Source organism: Balaenoptera physalus (genome assembly GCF_965194825.1).
Source record: "Balaenoptera physalus genome assembly, chromosome: 2".
NCBI lineage: Eukaryota > Metazoa > Chordata > Mammalia > Artiodactyla > Balaenopteridae > Balaenoptera > Balaenoptera physalus.
In genome coordinates this window covers 176,190,436-176,208,695 of record NC_138883.1, presented here as the reverse complement: position 1 = coordinate 176,208,695, position 18,260 = coordinate 176,190,436, and the positions used below count along the sequence as shown (strand labels likewise).

Genomic DNA, 18,260 nt, shown 5'->3' with positions numbered 1-18,260 from the left:
GTGAGCTAAAACGCAAAACATTTTGTTCAATTGAAGACATTAGCAATGGATGATATTGTAACAGAAGGAAAACGCAAAATGTTACTGAGGAAAGAGAGGGTAAGCTGACAGCTTACTATTGAAAATTTTCTGATCTAGAGATAATCAGATCAGAAAAACACAACTGCAAACTGCATGCTCGGCCCTACTGCTCCCCGGACGGGTTGTGACGACGTGTCTCTTCTCACCCTTCACAGTTCACAGAAAACAATTAAACTAATACAACTGAATAATTTCCTCCGACCAAATCGAACTTTCTTTAAGGAAATAAAGGGAGAGGATAATAGATCAAATCTTGCCCCACCTCTTTTTTTTTCCTCCTTTTTTCTTTTAGTGAAACTGACGTAAATTGTTGAGGCGAGCTATACAGCGCCACCAGCACAAATCCATGCAAAACAAAAAAGATCGCCCACCGTGTGCAAAAAGAGAAAAAAAAACTAGAAAAATGCCAAAAATTACAAAATGTCTCCCAAATATACCTTTTTGGAGAAAAAACAAGATAGATCTGCAAAGATTATCTAATGAGGAGCCTCAGAGAATTACTATCATGGAACACAAGTTTAGATCTGGTCAGCAAATAAAAGATCCACTATTTAGTAACAGCCATAACTTAATATAAACCCGGTTATGTCAATCTCCACCTTCATTATACCAAGGGCAGCTTTTCTGTAGTTTGTCTCCAAGTAATCCATCAAGAAAACCACAATAGGCCTATTTCAAACCAAACTACATCCATAGTTTGCCTGCTAATGATTTAGTCCTGGACAAATTAGGTAATACATCATTTTTATAAAGAGGATATGCACATATTTGGCATTACCAACATTGCTGGCACAAAACAAGTCCATCTTGAAATAGCTGAGTTTCCCTTAGCTCACAGTAATTAAAGTATAATTTATATCATAAATATTTAGCTTTAGTCATGGGGTTAAAAAAAACACAACAAAACACTAATTTTTTTTTTCTTTTGGTAAAAATTAGCCAGACAAGATTAGCTGGAAATGTGCAGAGATCAAAGCTAAAGAAAAATACAAAGATTGGTTTTGTTAGAAGAAACACAATGAAAATCCTTCTTAGCTGGCGGCTCGTTCAAAGATGTAATGACATAAATGTTAAAAATTACAAACTTACCATCAGCGGAGGCGAAGAAGAAGCCAGTTCTGGAAAAAGAATTGTAACAATATAGGCTGGACACTTGTGTCCCTAGAAACAACGGCCTCCAGGCGGCACACGGATCTTCCAACATCTTCACAATATTGGGTAAATAAAAAGTCATACTTTCTTCCCCGATCGGTGGCTGCTCGCGGTGGCTTCTCCAGGATCTGTGGGCGTTTGGGAGAAATCGGAGAGATATCCGCGGAAGATTAAAAGCAGAGGAGGCCGAGGCAGCCTTAGAAGACTCTGGGGTTAACAACTTTGCGATGGCAAGCAGGCGGGCTCTGATTGGCTGGGAGGCCAGTGTCCCCCGCTCCTCCCGCCTCCTGCAGCTCGGAAAAAAATGCAGTGTGAGTGCCATTTTACACTGGGCTTTTAAACACACAGCCCCCCAAATGACAAAGTCTGAGCTCGCTACGAAGTGACACTGCAAAACAATAGCGCCCACGACGGCCCGTGAGCTCAGGAAAATGTCCCTTTGACGATAAGGCAACGCTCTTATTTCTCGCATGTGGGTTTTTAGGGGATAGCATGCTTTTCTTAAGCAGATGGTCATTCACCGACATCGATGTCTTAATTTGGATACCAATGTGGCCAGTGAAAAATGATTCCCATCAAAACATTTTTTTTTCTTTTTCCATTGGACGTCCTGAAGGTACCTAACGAAGCCTTGCACAAAATTCATGTCGTTTGCAGCTTTAACTCCTTGGGAAAAAAAAAAAAAAAAAATAGAATTGGTTAGCCACAACAACTTCCATTTGTGCAGAAAATAAAAATAAAATGATGATTTTTAGCGGCTACATTACAAACAATAGGCATACTTTTTTTTTTTTTTTCCTTCTTAAAAATTGTTTCAGAAACCTTTGCCGGCTGATAGAATTCTACCAGTCTGCCTTACAAACAAAATGGCTCTGGTACTGAGTTCTTTTGGATTCTCCCACTGTGGCTTCTCCAGGCCTCCAGGAAGTGGTAAAAATCCGAAATAAATACAGTACTAAAAGTACATTGTGCAGGCTGAACTCCGGTGAAGCCTTGGGGGGCTGGGGGGGGGGTGTCTTAGAAATGTGCTGCTTTTCATTAGTTCTTTTAAAAAACTGTTTTGAAAAGAACATCAATCACTAGAGATTTACTTGACTGTAATTTGAACTTCCTGTTTTACATATTTATAAGGCCTTTCACCTATCTTGGCAGGCTTTCAAATTAAGTGGGCTGGGAAATTTGACGCTCTGTGTCTAGCTGTGAGCTGAGTCAGGTATTTGGTGGTTGCAACTGGGCTTTTAAATAAAAACGAAGTTGAAAACTTTAAAAAAGGATTAACATTAAATGAACGCTAGAGTATGATTGATTGCAAATGTAAAGCCACGAAAGTCAGCAAATATGGAAATATGTCAAATACTGCATACATGTGTTAATTGAACACATTCGGTGTAAAATTCTTTGCCAGCTAAATTTCTAGTGAGCCAAGGGTAGAACCGGGTTTAAAGAAATCGCCTGAAGAAAGGAGTGGGCAAGTGCCTGCATTCTACATATCCCTCCCCCAACCCCATACACACACACACACACACACACACACACACACACACACACACACACACACACACACACACACACGCTCGGTCTGGTATCCCTATTCCCGCCTGGCATTTAATAGGTAACATTCTTAGAGAGCAATAGCTAGGGTGACTATACAATTTATTGTCTAAACCAGGACATTTTCTGAACGTTTTATTCTGTAATCTCATCAGTAGTTACCTGATGAGAGTCGATTTCAACGACATTTATGTGATCACAGTCGGGAAAACATCCTTAAGAAGTCGTCCAGTGAGGAGAGTAGACTACAATTCTTGAGAAATTTTTAAGCAGTTTTCCTTCCAACAGAAAAAAAATTGCTAGGGGCCATTTTCACTATATACTATTTTGTCTATCCACCTCCCCAGCCCTGTCCTTTTCTCTCCCATCCCTTCCCCCACTCTTACATATGCACACAGATTCATATATGTATATATACATACAGTTATACATGTAAATATAAGTATATATGTACATCCATATATAAGTATATGGATGTGCAGGTCCATATATAATTTTATTACCTGTAGATTAGAATATTCTATGCATTTTCCACAATACACCTATTTCAAGTTATGTACTTCCCAAAGGCAGAATTTTCTTCAGAGTTTTTGAGACAATATTCATGATAGACGTGATCTGAGCATCTTTTGTTTTGGTAAAAGTCAAATGTAGAGTGAGATGTTTTGGAAAAATTATCACTGAAAGACATAGGATAAATAATTCTCATGTTGTTTATTCAAATAGTTCTTGAGAGCTTAGGGTGTGCCAGGCATGATGCTTGGTGCTACATACACATTAATGGACAAGCAGGAAGTTCCTCTCCTTCATGAAGCTCACAGTCTCGTGGGAAGACAGAGAAACAAGCAAGTAAACAAATACATAATTGCAAATTATAATTGCTACTAAGAAATAAACAGAGTGCAGTCTTCCAGAATAACAGGGAGGGAAAGACATAGATAAGAGGGTAAGGAAAGTTATTTCTAAGAACATGGCATTGATGATAGACTTGAAGGATGAGAAGCAGCCAAACTTGAAAAATGCATGAGAAATAGCAGACCTGGAAGTGGTTACAGCGTGTGCAAAGGCTCTGAGGCAGAGTAGAGCTTGGAGTATTCCAGGAAGTAAAATGAGCTCAATGGCCCTGCAACATATTGAGAGAAAGGGAAAATGACATCAGAGGAGGTCAGAAATGGAGTGACACCCTGCCGAAGTTTTTAAGTTACAGAGAGGAGTTCCACATTGAAGAAAGTGAATCTTATTTAGAGAGTAAAATGTTGGAATTTGAGAGTTTGAAGGCTTCAGTGTGGGTAAGATCCAGGGCAGCTGTGGTGAAGTGACAAAAAAAACTCCACGCTAATTTTGAATTCACATAGCTGTATCACAGTGTTTTGGTATTATATTTTTAAAAATCCACACTTCATTTGCATTGTTGCAGACATTGATTATGACTATGTTCATGAAGAAATATGAGCAAGAAACAAATATGTAAGATCATACACATTACTAGTAAAACCAAAAGGAAGAATTAAGGCAACTGTGTGCCTCAGTTTTGTGCTTCTCTTTAATAGTGTCGATTCTGGTATTTTTTATTCAAAAAACCTCACATTTCATATCAGTTGAACGAAGCTCAATTAACACTTTTTTTTAAACAAATGAGGCAAAGCATTATTAAAGCTAGAATTTAACTCATATAGTTGGAATAAAAACAGTTATTGTTTTTGAATTTACTAACTGGTTGTTAGCAAACAAAATCCTATGCACACATGGGCAGAAACAATGTGTTCAATTTCTCAGATTCTAAGACTTAGAACAGCAGGTTCTTAGACTTTAAAAGCAGGTCAAATCAATGATATGTAATCCCTTGAATGAGCTTTGATAGTAATAGGAATCTCTAAACAAATCAAATTGTGAACCAATTAGGTAATGCAGTTTTTAAGATCTCTACCTCTCAGAACTGTGTGGGGAAGCAAGATTTGTTTTGGAACTCAGATTTTTAAAATAATTAAAAAATAGTAATATGATGCATTATCATAATCACCCCATAATCAAATACAATAATATATTGTAATGAAATATGTGATCAGTCACACTAAATGAGGTAAAGACAGACCATAAGAAGCCCTATATTAGATCAGGTCAGCTTTTGTCACCAAACAGATACTACAACTTTTGAGGAAGCTTTCAGTTTTCAAAGATATGGAGAGTTCTTGACTGTGGATAAGGGATTGTGCAACCGTGGACTTTAATCCCATTCCAGTTGTTCCTTAAAAAAATATTCTTAGCTTAAATCAAAGCTCATACTCCTAATGATTATAAACAGAGTTACAAAACAACAAGGTCGTACTGTATAGCACAGGGAAACATATCCAATAAAAAGAAATAAACAAAATTACAGTTTGGAAATGGTCAGATTTCCATTTGTGGGCCCTAATAAATGAATGTACTCTGTACTAACAAATTACTTTAGTTATTTGTTCGGTCTTGGACAAATCCTCTAAATTTTACCCTCTGTGGTTTTCCCCATATTTTCCTTCTTAAGAATAGTGAGATTCACTTTGCTGTACAGCAGAAGCTAACACAACATTGTAAATCAACTATACTTCAATTTAAAAAAAAAAGGAATTGGGGCTTCCCTGGTGGCGCAGTGGTTGAGAATCTGCCTGCCAATGCAGGGGACACGGGTTCGAGCCCTGGTCTGGGAAGATCCCACATGCCGCGGAGCAACTAGGCCCGTGAGCCACAATTGCTGAGCCTGCGCGTCCGGAGCCTGTGCTCCGCAACAAGAGAGGCCGCGACAGTGAGAGGCCCGCGCACCGCGATGAAGAGTGGCCCCCACTTGCCACAACAGGAGAAAGCCCTCGCGCAGAAACGAAGACCCAACACAGCCATAAATAAATAAATTAAAAAAAAAAAAAAAAAAAGGAATAGTGAAAGTTATGCCTTTTTGGCAAAGTATTTTAAAGCAGCACCACACCAGACCTTTTCTTTCCCAAATGTTTGAATATTATGTCTTTGGCAGAGAGGCTAAGAGTGTTTACTTCAGACCTCTTTACCCATTGTGGGATGACTTTAGATCGCATTCATCCACCGCAAGCCAAGTGGCATTTTCTAGAAGGGTCATTCCCGGGAGCAGTTTGTAGACCATCAGTGTGGCCGAGACTGCTCGCTGACTAACCAATATCCATCCTCCCTTTCTTTCTTCCTAACAAAATTGGATTTTATATTGGATTTGCCACCCAGACCTGTGTTTCCCACACATGTTTAAACAGTGAGGTTTAATGAGAGGTCCATTGGTTGAGCTGCTGAGAAAGCCTGTGAAGGGGGCTGACTCAGCGGGAGGTGCCTTTTGCTCCTCACCTTTGCCCTCTTGCTGCTGGGAGTGTGGTCACCACACCTGGGTGGAGTCAGGACTTCTAATTTTGACAACCGGGAGGAGAGCTCAAGGCCAAGGGTAGCTGAACAGAAAGAAGCTAGGCTCCCTGCAGCCCTCCTACCATCTGGATCTTTTTTTACATGAGAGAAAAAAAAAAAGAAAACCACCAATTTGTTTAAAGCACTGCTTTGTGGGGTCTCTTCCTCATAACTAAATGCAATTCCTAGTACAATTAATGTGAGTAATCTTCAAAGTATTTTCTCTGTTAAATTCATCTACTTTTTTCCCCATTTTTTGGCCGTGCCACGCAGCACGTGAGATCTTATTTTCCCAGCCAGGAATCGAACCTGCGCCCCCTGCAGTGGAAGTGTGGAGTCTTAACCACTGGACCACCAGGGAAGTCCCTAAATTCATCTACTTTTTTTTTTTTTTTTTTTTTTTTTTTTATTTTCTATTTATTTATTTATTAATTTTGGCTGTGTTGGGTCTTCGTTGCTGTGTGTGGGCTTTCTCTAGTTGCAGCGAGCGGGGGCTACTCTTCGTTGTGGTGCGCGGGCTTCTCACTGTGGTGGCTTCTCTTGTTGCAGAGCACGGGCTCTAGAGCGCACGGGCTTCAGTAGATACGGCGCGTGGGCTCAGTAGTTGTGGCTCGTGGGCTCTAGAGCGCAGGCTCAGTAGTTGTGGTGCATGGGCTTAGTTGCTCCGCGGCATGTGGGATCTTCCCGGACCAGGGTTTGAACCCGTGTCTCCTGCATTGGCAGGCGGATTCTTAACCACTGCGCCACCGGGGAAGCCCTCATCTACTTTTTAAATGCTTTGTAGTACCAGGCTGAGAAGGAGAATGAGGGGACTTCAGGGAATGCAAGAAATCTGTCTTAATCTGGGTTGTGATTACATAGATATGAGATATGAATTTATCTATGTCCATGTATGTGTCATATATGTACACGTATATCATATACGTAAGAATGATTGAGCTGTACGTTGATGCGTGCACTGAATGTGTTTTATTGTATGTTATCCCTTAATTAAGGAAAGCTATTTTAATGTGTTACAGAGTGATGGTGAAACTGAAACTGAACGCCTCAGATGGGATTCGAAACCAGCCAAAACTCAGTTTCGGACCTGAACCCTTGGGCTGGGACTCGAACGCACTGTCTTTGAATTAAAATCACTCGCCTGGGGTCAGCACTTCCTGAAGCTCAGGTCCTTTATGTCTTGGCGAAGTAGGAACTCAGCAAGAGGCAAAGTGATTGATAGGTAAGAAGCGGATTTATTAGTATCATTTGCAAAGAGTTTGCAGGATAATGGGGCAGGAGAGGATGATTATGTCCCGGGTCTCAGGTGAGCCCCTGGGGTGGGCCGCCAAGTGAGGGCCCTTTGCTTCCTGCAGGAAAGAGTTCAAGGACGGGCCATAACAAAGTGAAAGCAGGTTTACTGAGAGAGAAACACGCTCCATAGACAGGCTGCAGTCTGTCTCAGAAGGTGAGACCGGCCCTGAAATATGGGGTGGTTAGTTTTTTTGGGGCTTTGTAATTCCATAGGCTAAGGAGTGGGAGGATTATTCCAACTATTTTGGAGAAGGGGCAGGGATTTCCAGGAATTGGGCCACTGCCCACTTTTTGGCCTTTTATCATTAGCTTTGGAACCATCATGGTGCCTGTGGTGTGTCATTTAGGTGCTGATGTGTTGCAATGAGCGTATAATGAGGCTTAAGGTCCGCTGGAAGTCGAAACTTCCGCCATCTTGGGCCTAATTTGTTCTGACCACTTTTTGTTGTATCCAGTTTTTCTCAATGGCTGTGTCATTCTTTAAGGGCTGTGCCCTACCCCCTTCCCTCCTGTCTCAGTGGGATCTGATAATTTGAATATAGACCCTGTAAAAGAGCTGGACAGATACAATTCTTTCAAAAAATATTCAATAATCTCTTTGATCTAAGTGCCTAAGACAACTGCCCATTTCCCCCATTTAAAGTTGGTTCTCGGGCTTCCCTGGTGGCGCAGTGGTTGAGAGTCCGCCTGCCAATGCAGGGGACACGGGTTCGTGCCCCGGTCCAGGAGGATCCCGCATGCTGCGGAGCGGCTAGGCCCGTGAGCCACAACTACCGAGCCTGCGCGTCTGGAGCCTGTGCTCCGCAACGGGAGAGGCCGCGACAGTGAGAGGCCCGCGCACCGCGATGAAGAGTGGCCCCCGCTCGCCGCAACTAGAGAAAGGCCTCGCACAGAAACGAAGACCCAACACAGCCAAAAGTGAATAAAAAATAAATAAATTTATAAAGTTGGTTCTCTTGGGACTGCCCTGGTGGTCCAGTGGTTAAGAATCCGCCTTCCATCGCAGGGGATGCGGGTTCGATCCCTGGTCGGGGAACTAAGATCCCACATGCCGTGGGGAAACTAAGCCCACGCGCCACAACTGCTGAGCCCATGCGCCTCAACTAGAGAGCCCGCGTGCCACAAACTACAGAGCCCACGCGCTCTGGATCCCGTGTGCCACAACTAGAGAGAAGCCCCTGCGCCACAACAAAAAGATCCCACATGCTGCAAGTAGACCCCGATGCAGCCAAAATAAATAAATAAATAAATGTAAAAAAATCGTTAGCTTACATTTCTACTTGTTTCCCTATAATCACGTTGCTGACACAGTGTTCTAGAGCCACATATTCTGTCACTACTCCCTCTCTGAATATTCTTTTTCTTATATTCTTCTTTGAGAGCAACGTGCACATCTCCATCAGCAGCAGTCATCTTCATTTTATGAACCCTAAGTCTTGGGCCACTCAGATTTCTTATTCCTGTACGGCTTATCAGAATTCTAGGCTCTGCGGTAACTGACCTATCGTGGACCTAGTGAAATGGTTAAACAGCAAAACCCCGGGTTGGAGTTTTTTTGTAGTATGGTATTGGAAGTATCATAGTAAAAACACAACAAAGGAATTTTTCATCTAGTATTCAATATGAAAGTTATTCTTTTTGCTGTTAAAAAACTGGACTGTCTAGAACTCCCTCCCTGACCACCCCACCCCACGCTGGACTGCAGGGTAGTGATGATAAAAAAAAAATCATACATTGACAGAGACCATACTGCTTAAAACTTCAGCATTGCTTATCATCAGAGAAATGCAAATCAAAACCACAGTGAGATATCACCTCACACCCGTCAGAATCATTATCATCAAAAAGTCTACAAATAACAAGTGTTGGCCAGGGTGTGGAGAAAAGGGAACCTTTGTGCACTGTTGGTGGGAATGTAAATTAGTGCAGCCACTATGGAGAACAGTATGGAGGTTTTTCAAAAATTAAAAAATGGAACTACCATATGATCCAGCAATTCCATTCCTGGGTATATAGCCAAAGAAAATTAAAACACTATTTTGAAAAGACCCATGCACCCCAATGTTCATAGCAGCTCTATTTACAATAGCCAACATATGGAAGCAACCTAAGTGTCCAACAATAGATGAATGGATAAAGAAGATGCGATATACACACAATGGAATATTATTCAGCCATAAAAAAAGAGAAATTCTGTCATTTGCAGCAATGTGGATGGACCTAGAGGGTATTATGCTTAGTGAAATAAATCAGAGTAAGACAAATACAGTATGATATCACTCATATGTGGAATCTAAACAAAATTTTTTTAATGAATGAATATAACGAAACAGAAACATACTCACAGATATAGAGAACAAACTAGTGGTTACCGTGGAGAGAGAGAAGGGGAGAGGGGCAAGATAAAGGTAAGGGATTAAGAGACACAAACTCCTGTGTATAAAATAAATAAGCAACAAGGATATATTGTACAGCACAGGGAAATATAGCCATTATTTTGTAATAACTTTAAATTGAGTACAATCTATAAAAATGTCAAATCACTATGTTGTACACCTGAAACGAATATAATATTGTAAATCAACTACACTTCAAAAAAATGAGTCTTACTTACTAAAAATATTTCAGCATTGCATGGATTTATGAGGTCAAAAGGGACTGGAAAAGCTGTAGCAATAGAAACACAGTTGGTAAAGCCTCTGGATTAAAGTATGAACCTGAACAATCATAGAAAGAGAGACGAGAATTTTCTGTAAGAGATCACTACAGCTTCCATACAAGAAAGACCGTTCACTGTCACGGAACATGAATCATTATTGGAATAAAAAAAGCGTCAGCAAATAATTCAGGCCTAGGATGACAAAGGAAGAGGAATTTAATAGGATCAAATTGTAAATTATTTCCCTAGCTCTATCTAGCTAAGAATTCTTATAAGTCCTTCGTGTGGAGGGAGTAGGGGTGGATGTTAATGACAGAATCTACACAGGGGGTTTATTGTATCTTAATATTTAGTCGGTTATTCTTAATGGATCCTACTGTCTATATTGTATAACATTAAAAGAACACGATAGGCACCGTTATAAGTTAGATTTGGGGACTGAAGAACTCTCGACTGGCAACTGCAATCAGAACTCTGGTGCTCAGAGTGGTGGTGAAGAGAAGCAGAACCTCTTACAGACAATGTGCTTTTACAAGACTTATTCCCGCCTGGCTGGGTTAACACCTTACAGGGCCTTACACTGGAAAGCAGGGGCCTTGATTTTGCTCATTAAGTGTAACTAGTAAAAGAGAAACAGTTTTTGCAAAGCTGGATTGCTAGTGTGATAATTCATTTCAATCTTTTGACCATTGAATGAATCATTATTTGACACATATGTGAGATAAATAAGTAAGTAAATAAATAAATATATATATATATATTTATACTCAACAGACTATTATCCAATCTCAAATCTAGCTTTCAGATTTTCTTATTGATAAAAATAAGCAATAGTCTAAGGGACCTTTACTCTTTTCTTGCATATTATTCTCTTCCATTGTATTTATTTTCTTTCCCAGATGGTGAAAGTAATATAAACTCATTACCAGCCATTTGGAAAAGGTGGAAATGTGTAATGAAGACCATACTAACCACTTGTAGTCCTGCTTCTTTGGATCTCTTTCCAGTGTCTTTCCTTGTACTTCTTTTCGTGTTGGCAAACTTTCAGAATAAAGGGTGCCAAGTCAGAGATCCCTATTATATAATTGAACAAGTATATATAATAGCAGTCACAAAAATAACTCAGACAGAAATGATTACATAATTAACACAGTTGCACCCTGCCTTGATAAAGGGCAGAGATTTTGCAAGAACTGTCCCTTCTATAGCTCTAAATCATTTGTAAAATCACAAGTACAAACTACTTTATTTATTTTTAATATTTATTTATTTATTTGTCTATTTTGGCTGCTCTGGGTCTTAGTTGCGGCATGTAGGATCTATAGTTGCAACATGCGGACTCTTAGTTGCGGCATGCATGTGGGATCTAATTCCCCACCAGGGATCGAACCCGGGCCCCCTGCCTTGGGAGCATGGAGTCTCACCCACTGGACCACCAGGGAAGTCCCAGTACAAACTACTTTAAAAGAAATAATCAGATTGCTCTTTTGCTTCCTAATCATTTACCAAGATCATCTGTTAGCTGAATGAATGGGGTTACATGGGAGTGAATGTTGAAGAGAGGGATAACTTTGGGGCAATAAACACTTGGAAAACAGGGAAAGATAGCCAATGGGCAAAAATGAAGATAGGGAATTCCTTGGGGATGAGGGAGAAGAGGTGTTAGGAGAGGGAGCTGGGACATAAAATTATATGGGATGGTGCCAGACAGGGTGACCAGATAGAGTAAAACCCAGAACATTTTCGAGAGTGAAAATGGCACCATCAGTAATTGCACTGGGGCAACAGGCTGGATTGTACAGGGTAAATCAGGAAATATGGTCATTTTATATAAACTTTAAAAAAACAAACCTACAGCTCTAGTGGCAGTCAACCGTTGACTGCTCTTACCATATATAGGACAAGTTTGATATTACCATCCTTAATGTTTTGTATAAATTTATTTATTTATTTTTGGCTGTGTTGGGTCTTTGTTGCTGTGCTTTCTCTACTTGCGGCGAGCGGGGGCTACTCTTCGTTGCGGTGCGCGGGCTTCTCATTGCGGTGGCTTCTCTCCTTGCAGAGCACGGGCTCTAGGTGCACGGGCTTCAGTAGTTGTGGCACACAGGCTCAGTATTTGTGGCACGCGGGCTCAGTAGTTATGGCTCACAGGCTCTAGAGCACAGGCTCAGTAGTTGTGGCGCACGGGCTTAGTTGCTCCGTGGCTTGTGGGATCTTCCTGGACCAGGGCTCAAACCCGTGTCCCCTACATTGGCAGGCGGATTCTTAACCACTGCGCCACCAGGGAAGTCCCACCATCCTTAATTTTTGACCCCCCATCATTCACCTCTTATCTGTTTTCACAAACAAGGAAATGCCAGGTGGGTTCTATGGATCCTTACTGCGGGTCCTTTAAAGAGATTGTTTATCTAGGAGTTAGTGTAAAAGGTTGATGAGGCCAAGATCAGGGTTCAGTCGTCATGAGAGTGAGTTAGAGTCACTCTATTTTAGGGTCCAGACTTCACTCGCAGAACTGCTAGTAAAGATCTGTGCTATTGGCTCTTTATTTATGGTAATTTTAGGCCAGAAGCTGGCATGATGGACTCTGTCTCGGCCTCTCTGTAGTGACTGTTGCAATATATTCAGTGTCATCATACAAGTCTTAAAATGTAATGTCCACTAACAGATATCTTAAGCTGTTTGTATTTTCAAACCAGTTTGCTGGGTCCATTGTGCATGTTTGGAAACCAGTACATCAAACCTGAGTTTGCAAACCATAATTTGAGGGATACATGCAATTGGAAACAAGACTAAATTCTTTTCTGCTTTGAGCCAATCCTGAAGCAGTGCTTCTGGACCAGCTTTCACCCTGGGAAGCTGAGGAATAGAGGCTGAACTAACAGGGGTAGGGTTGCAATAATTACAGAGAGGTCCTCAGGTCACCTGCTTTTTTAGGAATACCCTGTGGTGGGATTTCTCATTGAGAGCTGCAACCCGTTAGGCTTGGGCCTCTGAGCGGCTATGATGCTGGGAATTGGCTGCTGCCAAAAGAACCCCAAAGAGCCTTCAGTAACCCCGAGCCCCTTGGGCCAGCATGTGGCAACTGGTACCATCAGGAGAGATGTATTGTAGACGTATCTCTTCCTGCTGTTCCTCTCTTTCCCCGGTGGTCTGTATCAAAATAGGACTCACTCTAGCTGGATTCCCCACCTCCAGGTGCCCCAGAGAGCCGAGGGTACGCGAGAGAAAGGGCTGGAACCTCGAAGGAGTATGGATGGAACTTGGGAGACTTTCCACTCTTACTAGCTGGAGATGCTCCAGCGCTTCCTGTCAGGCAACAGACTGGGATAGGATTGAACATCAGATTATTTAGAAGTCATCTGCTCACCTGCTTTTTAAAGAATATTCTGTAGTGGGATTTCTCAAACTAGAGATTCTGGTGTCTGTAAGCTCTCCGTGAAAATTTTTTAATTTTTCATTTTCATTTAAATAATAACCTAAAAGATAATATAAACAGGTTCTGGATCATCTAAATGATTTCCCTATAACCAAGCGCTACCCTGCAAGTTTAGTCTTGGGTTTGTGTTTGTAATTCAGTTAGCACTGAGCAGTTCTATTTTAATCAGGGAGCTAATGAGAAAGAACCAAAGCAGATTTAACATGCAAATGATGCATCTATGCCAAGCGAAGGCCACATAATATCACAACAGGCTGTAGGAATAAATCGTTTACAGTGATTTGAATGAAAAAAAAGTGATGGAGAATTGTCATCTCACAGTACCTGGTCGTCACCTGGTGACGAGGAAATTCATGCTACAACTGGTGATGAGGAAAACAATATCATCTGTCACATTAAATTAAACTTTTAAAACTTTCTGGTTTTATTGCTTGGTGTATATTCACTTTATAGACTGGTACTTTTTATAGTCACATAAGCTCTATAAGTAGGAGTTTACATCTAGTTGCATGTGAGGACCAGGATGGTTAAAGGGCATGAACTCGGGGCCAAATTTCTGGATATCAGTCTCAGCTCTGAGTAACCTTGGGAACTCGACCTCTTTGTGCCCCAGTTTCTTCATCTGAATGGGGATAATGATAGCACCTACTATTATTCTGAGGAGTAATTGAATGCATGTAAATTATTAGTATAGTGCCTGGGCCTGCTAGGTATTCCTACGGTAAAAATAATTTAGCTCATTAGCATGCTAAGTGAAGTAAGTCAGAAAGAGAAAGACAAATACCATATGATATCACTTATATGTGGAATCTAAACTATGTCACAAATCAACATACCTATGAGACAGAAACAGACTCACAGACATGGAGAACAGACTTGTGGTTGCCAAGGGGGAGGGGGGGTGGAGGAGGGATGGATTGGGAGTTTGGAATTAGCAGATGCAAACTATTATATATATATACAGAATGGATAAACAACAAAGTCTTACAGTATAGCACAGGGAACTGAGGTCAATATCCTGTGATGAACCGTAATGGAAAAGAATATGAAAAAGAGTGTATATATATGTATAACTGAGTCACTTTGCTGTACCGCAGAAATTAAGACAACATTGTATATCCACTATACTTCAATAAAATAAATTTTTAAAAAATTTAGCTCAGAAATAAGTGAAGATCCAACAGTGTGAGAAGCCTTCTCTGTTAGATAAATTAAGGTATATAAAATAATAAGTAACACTTACAAATCACATCACGTTTATAAGAAAACTTTTTCAAATATATTATTCTACTTAGCCTTCAACGTCTACCCTGGAAGCTAGATGATATTTTGTTGTTGTTATAAAGATGAGGAGACTAAAGCTTGGACAGTTGAAGTGATATGCCCTGAAAAACATGTTTGCCATGAGCATTTGATATTTTTTTCCCTCATGGAGAATGAAGGAATATTTTGTAACTGAACATTTTCCCCATTTTCTTTTGGGTTGCTAGGAGGCCCAGAACTAATTTCGTAGTTGGTCCACATTAGTACTTGTAGAGTACTTATTGGTCTGGACAGCTATGTTAGACCAATAAGACCATTTTCTCTCCTGGTCTTGATTTTCTATTCTAATTTATATCTTCTCTGATTCTGAAAATTTATGCATTGTTTTATTATTTGGAATTCTTATAATCTGCCTCATGTGCATATTGGAAAACTTTGAGCATAAACAAATAAACTGACCCATGGTTACATAACTAGTAAGATTCGGATCTTGACCTGAGCTCTTTCGGCTTCGTGAGGAAGTCACATTTATTTAGCATCTAGTATGTCCCGGTGCTTTATATGCATAATCTTATGCAATCCACCCATTAGCTGGTGTGAGGTCGCTCAGTCACTGCTGTCTTTATTTTCAGATGAAGATACTGAAGCTTATAAAAGTTTGAAGACGTTCCCAAGGTTAATAAATGTTGTTCTAACTTCTGGTTCTGTAAATTGTTAACAATTTAAACGAAAACACGCAGTGCCTCTCCTACAGCCAGATCTTTATATCCATCTCCCCATCCTCCGCACCCCCCGTGCCCCTCCCCTACCCCTGCCTCTCCACCGCACGGCTTTTCCTCTTATGGCTTTGCCAAGAACAAAATTACCATTCCAACTATCTGCCGCTTAAATAAGCTATTTATCATTTTTTACTTAGATTAATACTTGCTATGACAGCAGTAACACAAATATCCAGCAAAGATGGTCCCCAACTTACAGTATCCTTAGTGGGCTTTCAGGGTTTCCCAGAGCACTGCTCTTTTTGTCACGGTTGTACACTTGCCCAGGACACCTTCTAGAAAGAGCCGGAAAAGAGGGAAACTCAGAGACTGGGGTTCCAAGGGTGAGGTGGCATGTACATCTATGCTCCCTGATCCTGGCCAACTTGCCTGTTTCTTTATTAGGGTTAATTTTCTGGCCTTTACAGGACTTGAAGTCTGTCGCCCAGATTGGCCCTTGTCAATGTATTCCCTGGCCGTTGCAAACCTGTGATAGGATTTCTTCTCTAATCGCCAGCCAGCGACGACGAGGGTGGTGAAGTCAGCCCTTGGCTGGATTAAGGCAGAACAGAAAGTGGAGGATTGGCTCTTGCCATTGTGACCTAGATCTAAATCAGAAGGAGGCACAGGAAGTACCATTAGGTATCATCCAGAGAATAGAGTAAATGACAGTGGAATCTCAGTAGCCCAGCCATAATTATTCACCAATCTCTATAGCGTTTCCCAGAGAGTGAGGTTTCACAGACTTCAGTCATTTGATTGTCACAGTTTTTGCCATATCCTCATATCATCTTTACTATAATATATTTCAATGTTCTTAAACGATAGTTTTTCTTAAATATGTTATTGTAAAGGGAGACTTTATGTTGCCACCATTAATGAGAGAACAGTTTCACTTACTATGATAGATTATCTTAAAACTAAATATAATGACGATCAAACAATACTATTAAATTCTTTGCAGACACCGGGATTAGGAATTAGGAGGCCTGTTGTTTATTTCTAACCGTCACGTAAACTACTACGTAAACTATTGAACAGTATGCAAGCACTATAACGTTCTGTGCCATCGCTTTCCCCATTTGAAAAAGCTTCAAAACCATTTACCTTTTTCATCACAGGCCATTATCTGTGAGGAAAAGCAGAGAGAGTTCCCTTTGCCAGTTGCAAGAAGTAACCGGAGACTGTAGGGCATTAGGCTATGGAGGGAAGGGGCCAGTAGAGGTTTGAAACCACAAGGGAGGACCACCAGCCGACACAGAGCTGAGTCCAGGGGATACCAAGTTTGGTGACACCTACTTGCAGATTCTGAGTAGTAAGACCGGTAAAGAAACGCAAAAACAGTGTCAGTTTAGAACAAAGGGCTTAGAAGCTGTTCAGATGAGGAGAGGAATCACAGCAGTGGAGAAATTAAAAGTGGAAGAAGAAAGGATAATAGATGTTCTTGGTGGAAAAATGACAAGTCCTGATTCCTAAGCAAAATTCTGCTTCATTTCACACTCATCTATTGATTTTGGAAATATACACACATCCTGAAGGGTTTCTTTTTTTTTCTAGCCTCGTCATGCAGCATGCCGGATCTTATTTCCCCCACCAGGGATCGAACCCGTGCCCCCTGCAGTGGAAGTGTGGAGCCCTAACCACTGGACCGCCAGGGAAGTCCCTCTTTCCTTTTTTCTTATAGGCTTATAAAATACTACCTGGGTTGCTTAGGTGGTAGCTACACTTGTGGATATTATTGATCACTGGATGAGCAAAGAAAGGCCAAGAAGTCTCTTAGGAAATGTACGCAGATCATGGTACCATTCTAAATATAATTTTTTATTCAAGAAAGTTCAAATAAATCATCTATTGACCAAATATAGGGATTGTTTTATGAGAGCCCTGATTAAAATGCAATTGGGAATGAGTTTCAGACATATTCATTCAAGGATTCTGCTGCCAAGAATGAAGGAATATAACTTGGTTAAACCTTGGATAACTTGCCATGGAAGAGGCAACTTGTGATATATTTTGGAAGAAATACATGGAGAACAAATGAAAATCGCTAGTTAGATATTATAGCAATTCTATGAATTGGGCTGAGAATAAGACATGTTTACAAATAATTATGAACGGGAAAAGAGCTGCAAAGATGACATAGTAGCAATGAAAAAATGTTAGAAAGTCTCTTTAAATCAGTTGAGCAAGATTTGGGTGTGGGGACTTACCTGGCGGTCCAGTGGTTAAGATTCCACGCTTCCACTGCAGGGGGCACGGGTTTGATCCCTGGTCAGGGAACTAAGATCCTGCATGCTGCCCAGCCAAAAAAAAAAAAAACTGGGTGTAAATGAATGTGACGATAATAATGATAAGAATAAGCCATCAACCTTGAGCACTTTATTACAGAGCAGTGCTGCTGTGAATATATCAGCAGCCGCATACCTCCATTAAGTGTGGATCTAGGGAACAGTTAAGTACATGTTACCTTAAGATTAAATTGCTTCCTAGAAAGCTAAGTGAGAGTTCAAAAACTTTTCTGTGATTAACATTTTTTGCATCCTGCAGCAAAGGACGAGATAAAGAAAGAAATCTCATTTTTCTTTTTCCCCTTCTCCAAAATGACAGAAATCCAAATGTCCCCCACCAGTTTAGGTCCCATAGCTATAAGTGTGGTTGCATGCTCACATCATTT

The 18,260-nt window shown here is 40.8% G+C and overlaps 1 protein-coding gene and 1 long non-coding RNA gene across 7 annotated transcripts in view; one reads left to right on the top strand and one right to left on the bottom strand.

Annotated features, from left to right (window-relative positions):
* Window positions 1-2,043, bottom strand: part of EPC1 (enhancer of polycomb homolog 1) — a 93,750-nt gene extending 91,707 nt beyond the window's left edge. Inside the window, exon 1 of one of the 4 annotated variants that reach the window (XM_082452762.1) lies at window positions 1,171-2,043. In XM_082452762.1, the coding sequence (XP_082308888.1) occupies window positions 1,171-1,750 (580 nt within the window). In that variant the 5' untranslated portion in view covers window positions 1,751-2,043. The remainder of the gene's footprint in view (window positions 1-1,170) is intronic. The other 3 variants (XM_082452763.1, XM_082452764.1, XM_082452768.1) reach the window with 3 other exon arrangements.
* The window catches only part of LOC309656458, a 41,253-nt gene extending 23,354 nt beyond the window's left edge, over window positions 1-17,899 (top strand). The window contains exons 3-4 of one of the 3 annotated variants that reach the window (XR_014261372.1): window positions 7,197-7,399; window positions 17,144-17,899. This is a non-coding gene — a long non-coding RNA (uncharacterized lncRNA). Of the gene's footprint in view, window positions 1-7,196; window positions 8,417-17,143 lie in introns of those variants that run through there. The other 2 variants (XR_014261373.1, XR_014261374.1) reach the window with 2 other exon arrangements.
* The last annotated feature ends 361 nt before the right edge of the window (window positions 17,900-18,260 follow it).